This window comes from Eretmochelys imbricata, chromosome 19 (assembly GCF_965152235.1).
Source record: "Eretmochelys imbricata isolate rEreImb1 chromosome 19, rEreImb1.hap1, whole genome shotgun sequence".
Lineage (NCBI taxonomy): Eukaryota > Metazoa > Chordata > Testudines > Cheloniidae > Eretmochelys > Eretmochelys imbricata.
In genome coordinates this window covers 11,214,578-11,237,946 of record NC_135590.1, presented here as the reverse complement: position 1 = coordinate 11,237,946, position 23,369 = coordinate 11,214,578, and the positions used below count along the sequence as shown (strand labels likewise).

Sequence of the window (23,369 nt, the reverse complement as noted above, 5' to 3'; positions counted from 1 at the left end):
AGCTCTCCCACCAACATAGAGCTGTACACACCGGTGCTTAGGTGTGTGTGACTTACGTCGCTCAGAGGGGTGGCTTTTTCACACCCCTGATCAACATAAGTGCTAGTGCGTACAAACCCTCTATCTTTATAGGCTGAAAGGCAGGATGGCGATTTTGAAAGGGAGTGCTTGTCTAGGAATCAGAGCAATGGATCAGAACTCAGGAGTCCTGCATTTTATTTCCAACTCTGCCACTGACTTTCCATGTAGCTTTGAGCAAATGAATTCACCAACCCATTTTCCTAGCTCCTGTAAAGTGGGGATAACGTGGGTGCAGGCAGGGATAAAATAACATTTACACAGAACTCAGAAAGCACCATATAAATGGTAAGTGTTATTGCTGTATTGTGGTTTTCTTTTGCTTGTGTCATCCTTAATAGGGAACCATCCAACAATTAGTCCCTGGACATAAACTACCTTCTCTCTCCAGATTTAAAGGGCCCTTCAGCCAGCTTAGAGCACTGAAGCTCCAGCAAAACCAGATACAACAATTTTGAAATTTTTCAGTTGAAAAACATACTGTACGTTTAAAAAAGAAACCTAACCCCTTCAGGACTTCTATAAACATATAAGAGGAGAAAACTGAGCATGTGTCCAGTTTCTCCCCCACCCCCACCAGCAAGTCACACTGTTTGAAAAGGGCTTTGAGACCTGACAGCTGCCATAAAGAAAACACACACATTTTCCTTTCACTAAGGTAGGTGGACCATGGCCAAGTGCTTTAGGATGTAATCAATGTTGCCCACTCTGGGGTTCAAAAGCTGTGATGGCAACTGCTTCTGAACAATAACATGAGACCAGGCTGTGGTGCTTTGGGCTAAGCTACCTCCAATTTATTTTTAAATATTTTAGTTCATATGGTCAAGATCTCTTTTTTCACCACACTCTTTTGCACTTACCCCCTAAAAGCCAGGGCTGGTCAGTTTTCATTAAAACTGTTTTGACAGAAAAATGGATTTTAGCTACAATGAAACATTGCACTTACAATGCCTGCTTTCTGAAGAGAGAGAGAGGGAAAAAAAAGGATTTTTCTTTGAAAAACAAAACACAAACCCGAAATCATGGAAATGTTGTGGGGATGGCTCAATGCAAGCAGTACTTTGATTGCCTCATGTCCCTGTTCTCCACAGGCTGGGCTCTGTGGCCAGACTACACCTCCCATGTGCACCGCCTTCCCCCTCTAAGAGCCCATCATGGATGTCCAGTCTATAGAGGAGAATACACACAGGGGACGCCCACACAGCTCCTCCCACGGTGCACTGTGACAGCATTTCCAAATTGAAAATGTTCAGTTGTCAGATTAAATTTTGTGGAATTGGAATTTCTCCTGACCAAAAACGTGTTTTTTCGACCAGCCCTACTAACAGATGATCTAGGAGGAGAGGCACAAATGGTCATTAAGCATCTGCTATTGTACCTTGAAAAATCTACCCTTTAGTCTTTTTTCCTATCAAGTGCTGTTCCCTGTTTAGTTTTGGTTCATGAAGCAATTCTGGTTGGAGAAGCAAAATGAATGAGGATCTTCTTGACTGGCACATCTGGGATAAATTTGAAGTGTGTGGATGTAACTGGTTAAGTAACACTGATTCTTGACTGTGAGAATTTAAAAGATAGAAGCCAAAATACAAGAAAGCCGAATTAAAGAAAATGCTGTTCAATTCTCCACACCCCCCCCACACCCATGAGTAGCACCACTACACCGTTGTGCTTCAGGTGCACAGCCAGGATTAGCAGACAAATCATTCCCAGGTGAGAGCTAAGGATGCCTTTTAGGGATTCAGCCCAAAAAAGGCAAACATAAAATATCACACAGATCAAGAGGATTTTGTTTAAAACACTTTTAACGTTTGTCAGAGTTTTGTACAAATCAAAGCATCCCTTTAAAATCTCCATTATTACAAACATACAAAGAAACAACGTTATTACTACAAACCATCAGCTACTCAGTTGCATGATCAATGTGTCACAATTAAAAAAACAACAACATTGTATATACAAGGCCCTTCTCCCTCTATTATTATTTCTGTGTCCTGAGGGAAGCTAAGAAGCAAAGCCCCCATTTTTAAAAAAAATCCTATTGATACATTTCAGACTTTTTCTAAAAATATGTGAAGTATAAAATTAGGTGGGTTTTTTTTTTTTCCGGCTGTCACACTCTGGCAGAGTGCAAAGATTTCTTAGCATCCTAAAGTCTTTTTAAAAACAAAAACAAAAACCACACGACAGTATCTGATGCTTCAGTGTGCTCTTCCACGCTCAAAGCTAACATCTGAAAAGTGCCATTGAATAAATTCATCTTAAAAAAAAATTGCAACTCTCTACTTAAAAGATTAATAAAAACCCAGCTGGAGCAGCTAGCCCTGTCTCAAAGGGTCAGTGTCTCATCTCTTTCCATTTGGTGCCTGTCTACATTAAGGTTGTTTCCTTCCCCTACTCCGCCCCGAGGTAGGGTCTCTAACCCCTGAGCTCTCTCTTCACCTTGTGTGAATAGGGCTGGCCAGTGGGATTCCATGGAGTAACCTGGCCTGGAACGTGCTGACTTGAGAGCCCATCTGTGCATTTCCCCCTAATGGCAGAGTGCTTTTCTCCCCCTCTAAGAGATGCCCTGAGGGCAGGGCTCAGACAGCTGCAGAGCTCAGATCACCTCTAATGAGGGTGGGTTGGAAGTACACATTCCAGCTGATCTTACTGGAACTGTTTATGGCCTCTTTGCCTCTGAAGTCAGATTGTTTCAGAAAAGCAGAGAACCTTCTCAGCTCTTTTATCCTGCTGGCTTTTGTTGGGAATGGAGGTTGGGGGCTTCTCTGCCCAGCACCCAAGAAGCACTTCCTACTTTGTGTCACTATTGACCTGACTGAACTCACTTCTTGTAACATCTGACGTTAGTGAAGTGGGGTGGAGAGGAGAAGATATAAAAGGATCAACTTGATCCGGGACTTGGGAGGGGAGAGCGTGTCTAATACAGCCTCAAGCTCTCCTTCTGCCTTTATTGCAGAAGGCCGTGCCAGAGAAGTTAGATTAGCCCAAGCCACTAACCAGAGCCCCACAGGGCCACCATATGGTTATTATGCACAATTATTCTGCAAGACTCTCAAACCAAAAGTTATCAAAACAGGCAGTTAGGTGTGCCAAGCCAATATTTTAAAAACCCAAGAGAAATCTATAGCCTGGATTCTGGAACAGGTTTTGAAAGGTAGCGTAACCACTCCAGGCAGATCGGCGTGCTGCCTCCTGCTCCCTTTGGGGAAGACGATTTAAGAGCTTCCCTTGAAAGAAGGAACAAAACACTTGAAAATAAAGCTCTCACCGTGCCCCCAAAGCTCTTGGTAAGCATGAAAACCAGCCAACAACGGATTGTGCCTCAGCCCAGCAGATTTTAAACTGCAGAGACGGGTCTCCAGTATCACAGGATCCCTGGTTTCTAATGTAGGAAGTGGCAGTGGTAATACCTGTTTTCCAAACAGGGTCTCTTCTGGAGACCATTCGTTCCAGGGCACGGGGACAGCAAGATGTGTGGGGGCACCGCTCCCTGTGGATCACTATACTATATAACAGTATTCAACAGATATTGAAACCAGACACACTCAACCATGCTGTTGAAAGGCAACACACATCAGGCGTTCCATCGAGTCCATAGCGATAGGATAGTAACAAGACTGAGGTTGGATTCCAGCCGAACAGACAGGCCTCCTGGGTTAATGCTGGGGAAGCTCCCAGTTTGTTTTTGTTTTAAGGGGAGGTTATTGCTCCTGACTTCTCAGGCTTTTTGCCCTTGGATAGGGCAGCTGCTTGCTTCAGGAGTTCTCTGTTCTTGGCCTGGAAACACAGTGAAAATGGGTGTTTTAATAGCGTGGATCGTTGCTACTCAAGAACTACCTGGACAGGCACAGCTGGCTTCCTGCATACAGACCAAAAGGGATGTAGAAGCTGCTGTCCTGGATCACACCAGCAAGGCCAGTATTCCATTTCCACCAGCTGGCAACACCTGACGCTGCAGAGACAGGCAAATGCCAATGTACCTGACCAACCTAAATGGGAGAAGGGGGGAATTCCTTCCCAAGTGCTGCAGGCAATCAGCTTCCATCACGAAGCACAACAGATTAAGTGATTTTTCATTAGACAAGAGAGGAGGGCCCTTTCAATTCCACTGGGAGTTGCCTGAGAAACTTCCCTTTCCTTCCCCCATCCCCTTTCATTTTTTATTTGTGAGAAATGCTGAATTAACGGCTCTGGAGACCAAAGTCCACAGAACAAGGTGCAGGATGGGTAGTGGCAGTGCAAGCTCCCCCCCTCCTCCCCCCCACACTGAATCCCCAAATCCTCTTCAACTCTGACCAACTCTAGGGGTGAGTGGCTCTATCAATATTCCTGGCTTGTTTCACTCCCAGCCTCTTTACTGAGGCTGCCAATGTCACCAGGAAGCATTACTGCACTGGTGATTTCTGTGACATGAATCCAGGTCTCAGTGAACAAGAGATGAGACAGATGATTTCTTATCAATCACCAAACAGCCAGCGGGTAACAACTTTCAGTCACTACTAACTTAGACTGGCTTCAAACCAGGCAACTAGAAGTGAAAGGCTCCACTGTACTACTACGAAGCCTCTGAATCACCTCTCTCCAAACTCTCTGGCCTTCTGCTTATCTTGTTGGTACAGCACAAGCTAATGATAGGGGTGTGCATGCAAAGCCAGACATGGCTCTTCTGGTTCAGTTTGCAAACTGCATTGAGTGGGCATGCAGGGTGCTAGAATGACCCTCGCCTACAGCTGAGAACTTGTATGAGCCAAGTCTCCAGCTGCCCTGGGCAGATGGCTTACAAACAAGAGAATGGATGCTACACATATGCAGCGCTAGAGCAGAAAGGAATTTCTTCTGCCTCCTTCAAGCTTTTAAGAACAGAGGCACCCACACAAACCTTAGCTTCCCTAGAAAAAACAGGACATTTAAGATTTTTTTTTTTAAGTGAATCTTATGAACGGTTCCAGGTACCTGCTATCACTGCTACCATTTGAACTTTTATTTTGGAATCATTGGAGAAAAACAGTTTCCAAAACCTCTGCCAATGTTAGCTGAAGTTTTACACTCAGACACTGGAAAGACCAAGTTCTGGGCTGTCTCATTTAGAGCTAAGTATAAAACACACACACCTCTCCACCCAGGAATGGCAGGTATGCGAGGGCCAGCCAGTTCAGTTATTTGATACTTCTTTTATTTTAAAATGGAGCAAGTTTGGTGCTATTGGAAGTTGTTGGATTGACAGCTTTCCCCACATTGTGCCCGACAGATGTGCTTCTGCCCTGATCTGGAGGGACTGTCTCAAGAGATAAAAGGAAGCTCAGTCCCCCTTGGCTTCTCTGCTGAAACTGCCAACAAAGGCAACCAATTGTGGCAACATGTAACGTGAACATTTGCCTACTAGGAACTGGAATGAGAATGTCAACTCATTCTACACAAGTCACCTAAGAGCCTGCACGGGGAACAATTTTGGGTCACTTGGGAAGATTCAAGCAGACAACGTAAGAGATTATGGGCTCTGACTTCCATTACCAGCCCACAAGCCATCCAGCCTCCGAATTTTTCAGTTCTAAAAGAAGGTGTCTCAATCCCATCCATAACATGACTGCTCGAAGCCTGGGATAACTTAAGAAACAACTTAAGACAACTTTAGAAATTGCATAGTGGACAGGAACTCACAAGCACTGATAGATTTCTGACAGCAACTGTAATCTACAAAAACCTGTCCTACCCTAATAATTAACTTGGGCATGTGGTGATGAGGAAAGAACATTTTCTGCTGTGTCTTATCCACACCTTTGTTTTTTGTTTTTTTCCCCTCATAGTTAGAGCTTTAGCTGATTGTAAATGCCAGACAGAGTAATTAAGGAGATGAACTTTGCACCCATATACGATTTCTTTCTTTTAACCAATTCCCTTTTGATCTACTGCAGACCAGAATCTACCTCTGCCGATATACAACGTTTTCATGGCCTGACCAAAAAAAAAGGACATTTCCTACAAGCTCACAGACTTCTTTACAATTATATCTATTTAGTCTAACAAAAAGCACTACCCTTTGTTTGTTAGGCTTTGTTCTCCTTGGCTACTGAGCTAATAAATCAAATCAGGAGCTCGGTGGTGCAATGGGTGGATAAATAGGCCTTACAGTCTTGACACCTGGGTTCAAGCTTGACTTTGATAAAGTTCCCATCCAGTTTGCAGAGGATACAATAAAACTGAGCCCAGGAAGAGAATAGCAAGGGGGGGGGGGCTAGAAGGATTCAGGTACACTGGCAGAGCACTGTGGGGGCCAAGTCCTATTCGAACAGGCAGTACTTCAGGTCAGGATTGAAAGGCATTAGCAGAGCTGTGTGGGTGGAAGCCTGAGAAGCGTTCTGATCTAGGCAGTGTTCTCAGTCACTCCTGCGAAGATCACAACCCAACACATTAGAATAGAAATGCCATCACCTGTAACTGTTCCATGACTTCCTTGTGTGTCTTCTCCATTTGGTTCATTTTTGCCCTCATCTGGGATTCCTGGTACTGCAGGTCGGCCTTTAGCTCTGTGATCTAAGGAGAAACAAGCAAGCAGCTTTTGGATGAGTGAGGAGAAAAGGGATGTGTCCAGATTCCTTCACCCCGAACAGAAGTCCTGCCCTGGAAAATGTCTCTGTAGAAGCCACCTTGGAGAAAGGAACACATTCAGAGAGACACTATGTGGGTTAACACTGCGATCCTGTAGGCCAAGGAGGGTTCAGAACATTTACTGCCCAACTGCAGGCCAGAGGACATGCACCAAGAGCTGAGGCTAATACCAAAGGTGGGACCCAGACAGAGCCCCAGCATGGGTGCATCTTTAGTAACCCCAGTGCATTCTGTGACTCTGGGCAATTAATCTGCGGCCTGATTTTCAGAGGGGCTGAGCTCTGATAGCTCTTATTCATTTCTGCCCTGCTGAGCACCAATAGGCCACTAACCATTCCGTGCCTCAGTTTCTCTCTCTGTCAAATGGAGATAATGATACTTACCCACCTGATAACGAGGTTTGTGGAAGTGGATTAATTAACATTTGTAGCGTGCTAAGTAAGGTGTGACTATTATTAGGAATACTTTGAGTAAGAAAGAGGATTCTCACACCATGCTGTAAAAGCAGCCAGAGCTGAGGTGCGTCAGCAGAGCTGCCTGGGACTCAGAAGTGCCAAAGCAGGGGGTGCCACAAGCTGGGACTGAGACTTGTCTGAGCGTTGCCTGCTCTTCCTATGCACACAGAGCAGCTATGGGCTTTCTTGGACTCAACCCCACATGCAACCTACCTGCCTACTGCCATTTCTTGCACTCCAGCAGACATCAAGAACTGGCAGCACATAAGGCTGGGCATACTGGGAGTACAAGGCAAAGGAAAAAGGGGTAATCTTCATTGTGTGGCAGTGGATGGTCAGAATTTGTTCCTCTCTGCAATCCTGGCCCACCCACCTCCAAACAGCCAGAAAGCCACCTTCCTTCCTGCCACAGTGCCTGGCTCTTTAACCCTGGAAATCAACCAGCTTGCAGACAACACCCACCTGAGAGTTAGCTGGTTTCCACAAGGCTAACAGACAGACACTGTACAAATGTGCAAGGTAAAGACCTTTAAGTAAGTGGCTCATAATTCACTCTGCAGTTTTTGTGTGGAAGCGGTCCAGGGCTGTACCTTCTTCTCTTTCTCCAAGATCATCTGATCCTTCTGGTGCAGCATCTTTTTCAGAGTGGCCACTTCTTCCTTCAGCTGGGCGATAATAACGAAGTGGTCCGTGCCAGGGGAGTCCAGGGCAAGGTCTGGAGAAAAGCTGCAAGAGAGAGAAGAGAAAGAATCTCATCACACACTCTTCTACTCACCAGTACATGGAAGCCCTTTCACAGATGACGTCGCAGATAGCGACATCTGAATAACCTCATCCATTCAAAGGCTACATAAGTTACCTACGACCTTGTAACCAGACACCATGGGAATTCAGAGATAGTCACATGGCAGGATCGCTGATGTCCTGATATGCAATATAATTTGTATCTTGACAAGTTTAATATTAAGCATTCAGCAAGAAAGGATGGGAGACTGTCAGGGATGTTTTCAACCATTAGTGTTTGAGACTACCTTTACTTGCATGGAAACTATCCATTTTCAAACCAAGAGGTATGGAAAAGCAATCAATGAGTTAATGAAACTTTATGCAATCACCTAGGAACCCTCTTTAGGTCACAGGGAGTCCATGGCAGTGGGGGGGAAAACCTTTCACTAAATGCAAATCAGGGCCCTGATAAACAATGGAACAGGAAAAAGTAACAAATGAACCCCCTAACTTAAACAAACAATAGAAAGAGCACACGGAGGTTACAGCCAAAGTTATCTCAGGGGAAAACAGGAAGAGATGCATTTGGCTTTTTGTATTTTAATTCCAGCCATGGCACAATGATTTGGAGAAAAGCTTCATTACCACATCAAAGACTATTCAGGAAGAGAAAAAGAGTGAAAGGAAGATATACACTTCCTCAGACACACCCTCAGACACTATGAATCTAGCTGGCTTGCTGACAGCTTGTTTGGGCAAGACGCACACAGTCCCTGTCTCTGGTAAAGCATATTGTGTGTATTGCAAGAATGCCCAGGATCCCCAGTCATGGACCCCCGTTGTGCTAGGCACTGTACAAACACAGAACAAAGAGATGGTACCTGCCACAAGTTATCTACCTAGACACCACCTTCTGTACTGTTTAGTCTGTCTTTACAATATGTCTAACAGTTACCCCTTGGTGCTAAGGAATAGTTTGCCAATATTACATGCTATTGCTGCTGTATAAATTATTTGAAAATTAATAATAAATGATGCAAGTATCTCACCTGGACTATATATTTGGAAAAAGAAAAGGAGTACTTGTGGCACCTTAGAGACTAACCAATTTATTTGAGCATAAGCTTTCGTGAGCTACAGCTTATGCTCAGATAAATTGGTTAGTCTCTAAGGTGCCACAAGTACTTCTTTTCTTTTTGCGAATACAGACTAACACGGCTGCTACTCTGAAACCTGTCATATATTTGGACTGTGCATTCGGCCCTAGTATTGGTAGAGTCTAAGGCAAATGCAGTGTGGCCTAGTGCACTGACAGCCAACGATCACCAGATTATTAATGTAAGTGTTACTGACTCAGTCTGTGGCCTGAGACAAGTTAAGTCACCCGTGCCTCAGTTTACCCATCTGTAAGATGGGAATAAGAATATCTGCTGCCTACCTCCCAAGGGAGTTTCTTCAGTACTTTGAAAAGACAGAATCTAATTGGACATAGTTTGAATGATGGGACAGGGTCTCTGGGATGTGATGGAGAAAAGCTTTTCCTCCCTTATGTGGTGTGTGTGGGGTAGAAGTATCCCTGTTGGGAATCCAAAGGGAGAAATTCAATGAATGGAGTTGTGCAGGTCATAAAAGTAACAGGACATGCTGGGATGGGAAAGAAATCCTGGCCAGGGAGGAAAGGGAAGCTTAATACTGCAGATCTGTGGGGGTTTATCTGCATTAGAGAGTCTTATTGTCACAGAACACGTTAACTAACATGATGTTGAATGCTTGGTATTGACAAGAAGATGTATTTAACTGCATGTCAGCTGGCTGGGGTTAACACCCATAATGTTCTACATGGCCAGTCTTTGTCTATACGGAGCATTTAATGAGAGCCTGCATCCCAGAACGTTGTAATGTGCTACTTCTCTGCAATATGACACACAGGTACCAGATTCGAGTGAGGGAAGCAAAGCAGCCTCCAGCACCTTTATACATATGCACAATGCAGTAATGTCACTCTTAGCATCTCCACTCTCTCAACAAGAGCTTCAGGCTTCCACACACCACACAGACATGCTGAGGGAGAGAAGGAACAGAGGAGAGCAAAAACTAAGATACTCTCTGTGGGGGGAAAGCAAAGTTTCTTCACTGAATTGCCTGTTTACAAGTAAGCTCTTCCCTATCCTACTCCATTCCTTGGCCAAACGAGGGGCACACAGAATCATAGAAAAGCAGGGCTGGAAGGGACCTTGAGATGTCATCAAGGGCAGCCCTCTGTTCTGAGGCAGGACCAAGGAAACATGAACCATCCCTGAAAGGTCCAGCCTGGTCTTTAAAACTTCCAACGATGGGGATTCCACAACCTCCTTTAGAAGTCTATTCCAGTGCTCAACTATCCTTATAATTACAAAGTTTTCCCTAATATCTCACCTAAATCTCTGTTCCTTTCTGTGGATTAAGCCCATTACTTCTTGTCCTGCCTTCAGTGGACCTGGAGAACTATTGTTGTAACAGCCCTTAACATATTTGGAGACTGTTATCTGGTCCCCCCTCAGTCTGCTTTTCTCAAGACTAAACATGCCCCATTTTTTTTAACCTTTCCTCACAGGTCAGGTTTTCTAATCCTCCTATTATTTTTGTTGCTCTCCTCTGGACTCTCTCCAGTTTGTCCACATCTTTCCTAAACTGTGGGACCTAGAAATGGACACAGTCCCCCAGCTGAGGTCTCACCAGTGCTGAGTAGAGTGGGACAATTACCTCCCATGTCTTACATACAACACTCTTGTTAATAAACCCCAGAATGATATTAGCACTTTTTACAGCCACATCACACTGTTGACTCGTATTCATTTTGTGACACACTATAATTGCCGAATCCTTTTCAGCAATGCTACCACTGAGCCAGTCATTCCCCATTTTGTAATTGAGGAAAAAAAAGATTAAATGCACAAAGTAGTACTTTACATTTGTCTTTATGGAATTTCATCTTGTTGATTTCAGACCAATTCTCCAACTTGTCAAGGTCATTTTGAATTCTAATCCTGTCCTCCAAAGCGCTTACAACCTCTCCCAGCTTGGTGTCATCTGCAAATTTTATAAGTATAATATCCACTCCATTATCCAAGTCATTAATGAAAATATTGACTAGTACCAGACCCTTGCAGGACCCCACAAAATACATCCTCCCAGTTTGATAGCGAACCACCGATACCTACTCTTGAGTACAGCTTTTCAAGCAACTGTGTAATCACCTTACAGTAACTACATCTAGACCACATTTCCCTAGTTTGTGTGTGATAATGTCATGTGGGACTGTCAAAAGCCTCACTAAAATCAAGATATATTACATCTACTACTTCCCTCCATCCACTAGGCCAGTAACTCTGTCAAAGAAGGAAATGTGGTTGATATGGCATGATTTGTTCTTGACAAATCCATGCTGGCTGCTCCTTATCGACCTGTTATCCTCTAGGTGCTTGCAAATTGATTGTTTAATAATTTGTTGCAGTATCTTTTCAGATATTGAAGTTAGGCTGACCAGTCTCTAATTCCTGGTCTTTGTTCCCCTTTGTAAAGATAGGTTCTATGTTTGCCCTTCTCCAGTCCTCTGGGACCTCACCTGTCCTCCAAGAGTTCTTGAAGATAATCACTAATGGTTCCAAGTTTGCTTCATGAATCCTCCGCTGTATCCCAAGGTAATAAACATTGCCAGGAGATTCAGACTTCCCATGGCCACCCACTCATGAAATTCTGCACTCCCTGGTTTGCTCCTGGCCAAGAAAACTTATTAAGGCAGAAGAGGAGACTGGAAGAAAGACCCATCTGCTCCCCTCAGCAGAGAACTAAAGGGAGAGATTTTGAGACAGTTTTAAAGAGAGGTTCTCATCCTATTGCATCATTAACAAATATTGGCAAGTCACAAGTAAAGACAGACGGCCTTAACTGAAAAAGAGCCTCAACTCACCCTTGAGTTTGGTGCCAGAAACAGACAGTGGGGGGTAATTATGCAGGTGCAAACTGCGTGTATATTTCAGAGTGGCCTGTCTCATCTGTGTGCATAATCAGGTACTCAGGTTTCAGAGTAACAGCAGTGTTAGTCTGTATTCGCAAAAAGAAAATGAGTACTTGTGGCACCTTAGAGACTAACCAATTTGAGCATAAGCTTTTGTGAGCTACAGCTCACTTCATCGGATGCATACAGTTGGTACTCAGAGATCCAACTGCTGTAACATGTCTCTACAATTACTTCAAGGTGGAAAAAAAAAACGAGAGGGTACTTTTTTAAAGTCATGTCAATAGGAGAAGGGTTTCTTTTCCCTGTCTTGAGTGAATCTCAAACCCTAACTTCAAGTTAGGAATGGAAGCTACAAAGTTAGCTACAAAATTAGAAATAAAACTGAAAAACAAACAATAAATCACTTTTTTTTGGTAAAAAAGAGCCTCTTAAGAAGTCCAACCAAAATATACCCCTGACATATACAAACTGTGGTACAATGATCCCTGCACACTTTAGGGAGGGCCCAATTCAGGGGTGACACTCTTTCCTACAACCAATGCCTTTCTCAGGGATGATGTCTCAGGTGTTTGGCGACATTGCTACTAAAGTCAGGCTGGTTGTCAAGGGACGTTGTCAAGGTCAACGTTCAAATTACACTAAAAATAACTTAGAAATTTCCTCCCAACTATGAAAAATCTGCCTAAACAAATATTTTCTAAATGGAAGTAGTAGCTTGGCCTAAGGTTGATTTAACTACATCAAAGAAGAAGCAGTTCACCCCAAACCACCCTCTCCATACCTGCAAACTGAGTACTTTAAGTATAAGCACAGAAATTTTGTGCATGTGGGAATATTTTTATTTAATAGAATTTACTGCTCAGTATTCCCTCAGGACAATATGGGTGAACAAATTTGTGTCTTAGGGCTCACCTACAAGGATCAGATAGAGGTTTTTATGATCTTTCTGTGCTAAAGAGATGGCCCAGGGGTATAGTGAGTCAGCTTTTCATGTCTTGGAACTGGACTTCTTCAGTGGTCACAAGTGAAAGGAGTGCGGGTGTTTTAATCTAATCCACTGTGAACATTTGTCTATATTGTAAGACCACATTGAGACAAATATGGCAATTTCATGCAATATCCTTGAAAAACCTTATTGAATTAAGTTTAAATAATTTGGGAGTCCATTGTCTTAAATGCAAAGATTATGTATTATCGTGGACTGGGACTGCATGTAACCTCTCTTGGGGAAAGAGATTATGTGAACCCTGGGAATGTTATACACTTCAAAGGACTGTACTGAACAATGTACTTGACAAGAATTTTTGGGACAAAGTGGTTTGCCAGGGGAATCTCTAGTGGGAGATGAATGCAAATTCCCTACCACCACAATGCAAAACCCCAGCCTTTTAAAGCTATGCCCCAGGAGAGGACTACTGTCTGCTGATCACCTTTTCCCAGAGTCTCAAGATCAAAGGCCCAAGGAAAGGACAGACGAAACTATTCACGAGTGTGCTAGTTCTGAGCTAAGGCTGTTATCAACTTGTAACCATGGGGAAAACTCCTACCAGAGACTCTGCTGGAATTGGGGAGTGATCTATGGTAAGCTTATTAGCATGCACGTAGGTTCTTTTATTGTTCTTAATGTGTTTTCTCTGTAATGTTTTCACCTTCGAGCAAAATGCAGATGCTGACCGGGTTAGACAGCCTGGCTTGCTGGGGATATCACAGTGAAGGCAGGGAACTGTGCAGCCTGGCAAAACCCAGTCAGGAAGGAGAAAGACATGGGTCTCTGCCCAAGAGAGGTGACAGCTGTGGAGTTGGGAGCCTAAAGTCAGTGCTCTTAAGGAATCATGGAGGGGGAATACAGGTGCAATTGACCTGAACCGTGACACACATTTGGTAGCCTCTATTCAGGAAGAAGCTATGGGCTGGGTGCAGTGGGCCAGGATTGAGGTGCTCTGGCACACCTGTTTGAGGTGGCTCAGGATTGGACTAGCAACAGGTGCTCAAGTCAAGGTGGGAAACACACCATTAGAGCTGTTTGGGACCCACGAGTGGAAGAGCAGTGAACTGAGTGAGTCCAACGTCAGAGTTGTGGGACTCGGTAAGGTAGAATTTGTTGCAGGACACTGTTGAGTTGCCCTGACAGAGCTGGGTGGTGATGATACCTAACTTCAGCCTATGCTATGCCCAGCTCTTGCCAGTGCAGTCAGCCTCTCCGCTCCCTGCGCAGTAGAATTCACCCTCCAAATTAACCATAAAAACTCCAGAATGAGACTTTTTAAAATAAATAATTCAAATGTCACTCAACAATCCCAATACACGTGTGACAGAACATGATAATCATCAACTCAGAGATACTAAGCATGAACCTATGAAGCCCAGAGGAGTACCCATCTGCATCCACCAGGATGGAAAGCCAACAAAGGTGAAGAGTAGAGATAAGCTGGACCACGAAGGGGTTGCTACCAAGTCACTGAGCCCAAGAACACACCAATTTTGCCTAGGCTGCATTGGCAATTTGCCTAGAGCCCAAGGCTAGCACCTACTCTGCATAAAGATGCAGCTGCCCTCAGCTGTAACACAGAGGGGTCGCCCATGTAGAAGCAGTCTTTGTGGGCCACACCTCTAAGTTAAAGATAGGGGCAGCTGCATCATAAAATTTAACTATTGTTTTGAACATCTACAAGGAAATACAGCCCCAGGATTAAACTTCACTAGCCACTAAGGGTGACTGTTGCCCCACAGCAACAGAGTCACATAGATTTAAAATGGCTGCAACTTATGTCTTGGACAACACACAGCCCACCGTTGGAACTTAGGAGCAGCAGCTATAATTATGTATAACTTATTAATGGGATTTCCCTAAGACTAGAGAAGTTTGTGGAGAGGATCACAGCCTACCAGGGCTTTCAAGTGAGAACAAGATATGGTACAAGAGTAAACTGAAATGAAGTAATCTGATTTATTTATCATTTGCTAAGTTTTTTTTTTGAATGGATGACTTGGAATTCGTATTAGGGCACGGAGCCCTTTTGCTTCCAGATAACGTGTGAGCAAGGTTGGTTACCGGATAATGGCTACTCGGTAGTTTATGTGAAATGAATTAAAGGAGCTCACTCCAGTTCCTAGCGAGCAGATATTTAAGAAGTTCTACCATCACAAGTGGCACTGACCTACAACACGGCTGGCAGCCTCAGCAGAGGTGCCACAGATGGAATAGCGTACCCTAAAAGTCAAGGTTGAGGTGCACTGGTAGAGGGCAGCTTGCAGCACTACTGCTTGTGCTGTACCTGCTCTGGCCAGGGGGAGGTGGTGTTCAGTCTCCTGCCAATCAGCATTAAATTCCATTTAAAGAATTGTGCAACCGCTACACCTTAAAGAATTCTTTAAACTCAGTTTCATGCTTTGGCATTTCTTACTTCAATAGCCAAAGACAATGGGCTAACAGGTGTCCTTAGGACAGAGGTGATTTGGAGTTAAATGATGAACAATTGAGATGGATGGTGAGCACTTTACCAGTGACTTCAACAGACTTAATAAGACTCTCTGGCACTAATGAGCCTACGCTGTGCTCTATATTCCCAATTCAATGCAGTTTGGAAGAAGAGCCATCGATGGGGACACTTTCCATATGTGAGACAATTTCCAGGGCAGGAGGGCAACCGGGGGTGGGAGAAAACGATAGGTGATCTCACTTCAGGACGTCAGTGCCTTGAGAAACAGGATAATGATGGGCACCGGGACTCTGTTGGGAAGCAGCCCACTGCACCAACACGGACGGGGCACTCTGGGTAGGGGGGCAAAGCATCTCGGGAGAGGAAGGAACGCTGAGAATCAGAGAGGAAAGGGAGGAATGAAAATATGCATGTACAAGAGTGTAAAAAAAAAATATCCATCTCACTCTCTCCTTATATAGCTAGTGAGGTCCGTTCTGCTGCATGCAAGCTCTGATGTCAATGGGAACTGCATGCATATAGCAGTGGCAGAATCAGGTCCACTGTGTTCAGAGGAAGCTGTTTATCACTTTTCCTCCCACAGGAGAGTGGGGAGATAAGATTTCTCTCTATATTCTCTCATCTAATGATTGTCTCCCTGCATTCTATTCTTTATTCTGACTGCAGCCTAGCTTTCAGTCTAACAGATAACGTTCTAGCCCAAACTGCAGACCAGAGCCCATCACGCAGCCAGTGGCCACCCTTCCCCTGTCATTGCAGGGTGAGGATAAAGCTGATCCAGGCTGCAGGTTGTAACTGCTGGTGAACTCAGCCAACAAGCAGTTTCTAGTAGGTACAAACATTGGGCATCTTTTGATTTTCAAGTGTACATTTAGGTGCTAGGTAGGCTTGGCCTGTGGGGTCCCAGAAAGCTGCTAATGCAGCCCTTGCAGTACCAATGTTTGAGAGCCCCATTCTGTCATATAAGCATCCTGCTAAGTGCACTGAATTCTCTCTTACACAAACTTAAATGAGACCACCCACTGGCATCTTTCCCAACCAACTGGCTCACCTGTCACCATTGGCTGATATGGCCTCAAACTTGGGTTTCTTCTTTGGAATTTCATTCTGAATAGAGGAGGTGGATAAGGTTTTCTGGCTATGAAGGAAAAACAATGAAGATACATGTCAGAACCTAAAAGGCCTGTGAATCAGAGACTGTCCGGAAACAAGAAAGAGGCACAGATAAATACCATCTCCCACTAAAGCACACTCACAACAAGCTTAGAGAGAAGAGAGCTCCAAGCATAGTGATGGCCAAATAAAAGATAATTCCTTAAAGAGAAACTAGAGTTTATTTTATACAATGTGCCAATCAAACTTCTGGGCACATGAACATTCTATGTCCAAAACCATATATTTAAAGATAAATCTAAGTTGACCCAGTGTCAACAAGAACTGTAATACACTCCACAATGCACAGAAAAGGATCAGCTCATCCTAAGTCCCCACTGAGAATACCTGAGCAGCAGCCCCCAGATGTTCAAACTAGGGATCATCACCAAGAGTCTCCTAGGTGATCTCAGCTGCAGTGTTTGATCTGAGTCAGTCAATTTTGAATGCTGGGGAAACATGTCTAGTGGTCGAGTCAGGAGTCCTAGCTCTGCCAACTGACTTGCTGTGTTATCTGGGACAAGTCATTTCACTTTTTTATATCCCAGTTTCAGCCACCTGGAAGAGCAAGGCTACTGAATGAATTAATGCACTTCTGTCATTAATTTGACAAATGCAGCTTTAATTATTTGAGAAAACAGCGTGTCAGTAAGCATTCTGTAAAACAGATCTCACTGAGTAGTGTTGTGACACTATTAGGAGTTTAGGTTAGAACTACTGGGTTTGCATATTCATTAAGTCAGAATTATCCAGGCTTTATGCAAAAAGATGCATAACGATGTTAAAAGTCACCCCAGTTACGCAGTAGTGAGGTCCAAGGCACTTCTCCCACTTTTGTTGGAAGTGGGTCTGATGAGTTTGAAGCAGTCAGCCCTCCTGCAGGAGGAAAGTGCTCCAACGGAGCATATTTGCAGCATTTACATGCAAGTTACCTGTTGTAGTGGCTGCCACTGCTGAGCCTGCTGAACTGCTCCTTCTCTTGCAGGCTCGTCCGTGAAGAGCTGCTTAGATGTTTGCGTTGCTCTTTGGTCTTCTGTAGGACCCGTTTGTAGGACAACGTACACAGCCAGCACAGCAGCTTCCCATCCACCTGAAAGGCAAGTTGGGAGTCAGAGGATTTTCTCTCGCTTCCTCCCCACATCCCAAGCACAGAGTAGACAAGTAGCCTGATGGCAACTTCAGATCAACCATGCTCAGGATTTACAGACACAAGGTATGCAGTCACAAACAACACACATGCAGTGACTCAAGGGGTCCCTGATGTGGTTAGAAAAGGTGTTGACTGCATTCAACACTGCCAGTGCGATGCAGCCAGCAAGTCACAGTGATAAAAACTTGGCACAGCTACCATCCGTTCTGAGCTGACACTTCTTGGATTGTTTATATCACATGTTCCCCATGACATTTTAGAGCAAGAAATCACATCCTGTGCAATTCGGATTTTTATAAACACAAAGGTCAACACCTGGGCTCGAAGGCACGTGCTTTAGGAACCCGAACACTAATACTCTGTTTCAGTGGTTTTCAACCTTTTTTCATTTGTGGACCCCTAAACGTTTTTGAATGGAGGTGCGGATCCCTTTGGAAATCTTAGGCATAGTCTGCGGACCCCGACAGGTTAAGAACCTCTGTCCTATCGTAAGAACAACCTCAACAACCTTGAGGATTAGACATAGACCGGCCGACATCAACAGGTCCATGGACCAAAGATTGAAAACTACTGTTCTAAGGGGCTCTGTCCAGATGGTGGGAACTACTTATACAGCGTCCAAAACTGTAGGCCTGGGGCCCATGTTAAAAGACTTATGCATATGCTTACCTTTGGGACAATTCACAGTATGTGAAGTTCCCTTTATCTCTACCACCCATTTTGGAGTGGGGTCCCTTCTCACTTGTGTGTGCACCTACACTAAGTCCAGTTCAGAAAAAGACCTGACCAAGGAACTATGGTGCTGAAAATATAAAGCAATCCAATGAACTTAGCATGTTTTAACATAGATGTTTTAACATCTCTCATTGCAAATGTAAATTCTTGAGCTGGCCAGAAAATACTTTATAGCCGACACGTTACTGTTGCTGAAATCCTGTGACTCTGTGCAGAAGATGAATAGGCTATTACTGTGGTTAGTTCTTTCACCTTTCCAGCCCCATTTTACATAGAAACTCACCTTCTTTCTATCATCCTTCCTGTCGAATGCACACTGTTGCTTGCACTGTTCACAGGAGAGAGGTGGCCCATACTTCTTCTCTGAGTTCGTACAGCGCTGGCACTTGTTGCCAATAAATGCGGCTATTATGTTGCAGTACTGGCATGGTTTGGGCTTTAAGAAGGACAGATACAGAACGGGTTAGCAATGCTTTGTACATACGTGGCACATGTGCGTTTTTCTGTCACTCAAACAGTTCCATCTTCATAGGGACTCAAGAATTGTGCATGTCTAGATCAGTGGTCTCCAAAGTGGGGGGTGCGCAAGACCATCCCTGGGGGCGCGCGGCAGGAGGAGCGCTCCTGGACCTTTGATTCTTTGGCGGCACGCCGGCGGCAGCTCGGCTCTCCCTGTGCCGTCTTCGGCAGCACGCCGGCGGCAGCTCTTCTTTTTTTGCATCCCTAGAGCTGGCCCTGGGGGTGCACGATCCAAAAAGTCTGGAGACCACCGAGCTAGATAAACCAGGGATCAGGCATCCAAACTACTAATTGCAGTATATGTGATTGGCCAGGATACCTGAACTTATACCGACTTCTGCATAAGGTGCCATGGGATCTTTAATGACAAGTGGTCAGGACCTAAGCTTCAAACCTCATCCTAAAGGGAAGAAATGTTTATTCCAGTTTCCTGGTCAAATTTCAATTTAGGTTATCACATTCTGATTTCCCTAAATCCCCCATTTAGTTTCAACTGGATATGGGATCGGTCACTTGCTGTCCTAAACTCATGTGAAGTATTGCCATTCACCACAAAAAAGCGTCTTATGTTTCACCCAAAAGGGCACTGCATTTCAGTAGTGTGTGAGGTAACCCCTACACAGACAGGCTGTTACACGTTTTCAGATGAAAGACAATGGAAATAGCATTATAATTATGAGGGTGGACGGGACAGTCCCCAGCACTTACCGTTCCATAGAGTTTCACATTCTGAGCACATTTCTTGCATATTGTGTTGGTTTTGCTATTAAAACAAAACATTAAGAAAAAGCAAGAATGAAGTATAACTGTGTCAGCAATATCTGGGTACAGATTAAGCCCTCTGTGCTTGAGCGCTAAATTTCCCCTAACCATACAACTCTCCTGGCAGGATTTTTGTATTCATGTTCACTAGTGGCTTTTATATAAAATGTATTTGCTACCCCTGCCTGGTGATGATAATCTACCACAGTGAGGTATTATTGAAAGACGGCATTTTCATAAGGCAGCCCCTTTAATTTAATTAAGACCTCAGCCTTTAATTTACGCACATATTTGCTCAATTGGGATTATGGTCACCAACAAAACGAGTTAGTTGGTCACCAGCTAATCTGCAGCAGACATTTAACCAGCATCAAACTACATGACTTGGCACGAGTGATAATCTCAGTACCGGAGAGGGCAAACACTAAAATAGCAGGGTTGATGCAGATCAGGACTGAGGTTCATTGACCCCAATCCGCAGGATGGAAAACAGGGAACTACCTTGCACACTGCCTGCATGAAATATGCTCAGTGGCTGCTGGGATCATTAGTCCCTCTTCTTCATATATTCACAAAAATGAAATTAAAACCAAGCAGAAAATCATGTTTACTACTGCAAATGCAGAAGGACAAGACAGGTATTTAAGCTACAGCATAGAGAATAAGAATCATTTTTGCATGCCAAAACACAGAAGGGGAACAGCTTCCAGGAGCACCCAGGCACTTCACTGAAAGATACAGGTGAGCACCGCCCAGGAAGAAATGCCACACATCATGCTGCAAAATTAAGAGCACAGAATGCATCTGCCTGACAGAGACTGGGGCTATGATTAGAGCCTCATCAAGGGGCACAACACTGGCCCCCCTACAAGCACTCAGACGACATATGACAGAGTGCTGGATCATTGAAGGCGCAACACAAGGGGCATGATGAGGGTTTCAAGGAATGGGCTGCTGTAACCAAATGGCATATGGGTTATGGACACAAAGAATCACCGGTGGAAGGAGAGGAGGACAGGAGTTTAGTATCAGGAACATTTTGCAACAGAAAACAGGAGCGAAGAAAAAGGATGGCTCAGGGCTTTGGTAACAGGATAAGAAGCCTTTCACCTTTAGGTTGCCAGTTCATAAACTGCATAGCCCACTAGTTACCCAAAGCTATTACTAACAGATGGTTGCTCATTGGCTTATGTGAAATTAGTTTGGTAGCTCTCAGTCTTGTTCCCACATTACAAACCCTGCCCCAACTGTCACTAACATACCAGGTTCGCTTTTCTCAGCAGAACTCCCAAAGCCACCAAACTGTCTCCTTAGTCTTTACGGGGGACACCTAAAGATCAGGGTTAAGATACTTTAATGGGCCAGTGTGTGTGAAGCTTGCACCGGTACTGCTTCTGCTGTACATAGTCTATGGAAAATTTCAGTTTCCAGGGCTGTCAATAAATGCTAAATTCACACATAGAAAAAGGGACCATGAGAGAATCAAGAGGCTGAAGTGAGACTATTTTGGATGTGTATTAAAGAAGCAGATGCCAACTACTTTTTATTGTCCAGTGTTTAAGCTTAGCAGAAATTTACCTTTCCTGTTGGAACTCGGTCCTGCAGTACGTGCACTTGACAATGGGATGCGCGATTCGACACTCCTACAGCAAAAAGAAGAGTTAGTGCTTCTACCACACACGTTCCCCAAAGACTCAACAGTCCCCCCCAAACACGACAACAGAACACCCTGGACAAAGCAGAAGTATTCTTCATGGCAATCACTCCTTCCAGAGCCCCCATTTCCCCCCCCTACTCCTCCCAGGGGGCACCATCCCTTCCAGGGCCACATCCCCTCCTTCACTCCTCCCATCCCTTCCCAGGGCTCCCCCAATCCCTTATCCCCTCCCCCCAGGACCTCCCATCCTTTCCCCCACTCCTCTCAGGGCCTCATCCCCTCCCCGTGACTCCATCCCCTCCCCCACTCCTCCCCCTGCCCCCATTTCTTCCCCCTGCCCCCATCCCTTCCCAGGGCTCCCCCAATCCCCTCCCCCAGCCCCCATCCCTTCCCAGGGCTCCCCCAATCCCCTGCCCCCATCCCTTCCCAGGGCTCCCCCAATCCCCTCCCCCTGCCCCCATCCCTTCCCAGGGCTCCCCCTATCCCCTCCCCCTGCCCCCATCCCTTCCCAGGGCTCCCCCTGCCCCCATCCCTTCCCAGGGCTCTCCCTATCCCCTCCCCCTGCCCCCATCCCTTCTCAGGGCTCCCCCTGCCCCCATCCCTTCCCAGGGCTCCCCCATCCCCCATTTCCCCCCCCACACTCCTCCCCCGCCCCCATCCCCTCCTCATGCCCCCATCCCTTCCCAGGACTCCCCCAATCCCCCCTCCCCTCCCATGGACCCCCCAAGTCCCCCATCCCCCCGGACCTTGCACAGCTGCTGCCCCTGGCTCAGCGCCTCGAAGGAGAAGCGCTGGTGGCACTTGGTACAAGCGTAAAGCGCCGCCATCCCGCCGCCCCCACTGACAGGCGCAGCCTAACCTGGGACGGGCGGTCGGGCAGCCGCGAGGCGGGGCTGCCACACCCGTCACCACCATTGGCTCTCGCTAACGTCGCTCCTCGGGCACGGCGCTCAGCCCGAAGCCGTCTCGCGCGCCCATTGGTTTCCCGGAGTGCCACTCCTGTGTGAGAGGGCGGGGCACGTCGAAGTCCTTCGGGTTGGGGAGAGCGGGAGCGTTTACGTCACCGGGGAGTTCTCCCATCCGGGGTGTGGACGGCGCGGTGACGTCACCCCAGGCGCGTCCTGGGGGCTCCCTGCAGCATCCGGACGCACACGAGAGGGGAGGAGGCGTCGCAGAGGCGGAAGTGTCCCAGAAGCCCCCGCGCGCGCCGGAAGGACCCGGAACGGAAGTGGGGGAGATCAGTTACAATCAAGGAAGGCTGCCTGGCTGGGTCTGCAGGCTTCCGGAGGGGGAGGGGCCAGACGTGGGGAGAGGGTAGATGTAGGGTGAGGAGGAGGCCAGATGTGGGGGGAGGAGGAGAGGGGGAGGGCAGATGGGTCAGGGAGAAGGGAGCAGATGGGAGAAGGAGGGGCCAGATGTGGGGGGAGGCCAGATGTGGGGAGGAGGCCAGATGGGGGGGAGGTCAGATGTGGGGAGGAGGTCAGATGGGGGGGAGGAAGGGGGGTGGTCAGATGGGGGGGAAGAGGAGGAAGGGGGGAGCAGATGGGGGAAGGGGGAGGGGGAGTTGGGGGTAAATGCGGGGGAGGAGACGCACAAGGTGGGGTTTGAAGTGCTACCATAATGCAGGCAGTACCACTGGAGGTGGGGGAGGGCAGACGCAATGGGGAGAGCTGTGTGAGAGGCAGTGTGGACGGAGACCTGGGGGCAGAGGAGAGGAAGTTGATGGGTGTAGATACATCAAAGGCAGAAGGAAAGTGGGTCTGAGAAAAAGAGAAGGGAGAAAGGGAGGCAGGATTCTGCATGTGAAAACCCCTGAGACTTGGGCTTTCTTTGTGATGGGAATTCCAGCAATTGATGGCTAGCTGCCAAAGTAGCTGCACATCTGCCAGCCTGAAACAAAGCAAACTGCAGTTTGCCACTGGTGTGAAGTCTGGGTAAGAAGGCCCAGCGTTGCCAATTGCAACTTTCTTTGTCTGCACTAAAAGTTTGCACAGGGTGTAGCTTCAACAGTTGCTGGGGAATCAGGACATATTAGACCATATGAACTGGAACCATAAACTCACTGAACATTACATCTCACCAAATGAGG

At 46.0% G+C, this 23,369-nt stretch overlaps 1 protein-coding gene across 2 annotated transcripts; it reads right to left on the bottom strand.

The window, feature by feature from the left end:
• Nucleotides 1-1,862: 1,862 nt before the first annotated feature.
• FAM76A (family with sequence similarity 76 member A) lies at nt 1,863-22,165 on the bottom strand. Of its 2 annotated transcripts, XM_077837837.1 has the most exons (10): nt 22,027-22,165; nt 21,202-21,266; nt 19,570-19,624; nt 18,626-18,778; nt 17,390-17,547; nt 16,357-16,443; nt 15,546-15,677; nt 7,730-7,865; nt 6,508-6,609; nt 1,863-3,855 (listed from the first exon to the last, which is right to left on the bottom strand). In XM_077837837.1, exons 1-10 carry the CDS (start codon nt 22,105-22,107, stop codon nt 3,769-3,771), a joined length of 1,056 nt encoding a protein of 351 aa, XP_077693963.1. In that variant the 5' UTR covers nt 22,108-22,165; the 3' UTR covers nt 1,863-3,768. The 2 variants fall into 2 exon arrangements, with proteins under 2 accessions (XP_077693963.1, XP_077693964.1); XM_077837838.1 differs by lacking the exon at nt 15,546-15,677.
• Nucleotides 22,166-23,369: the final 1,204 nt, after the last annotated feature.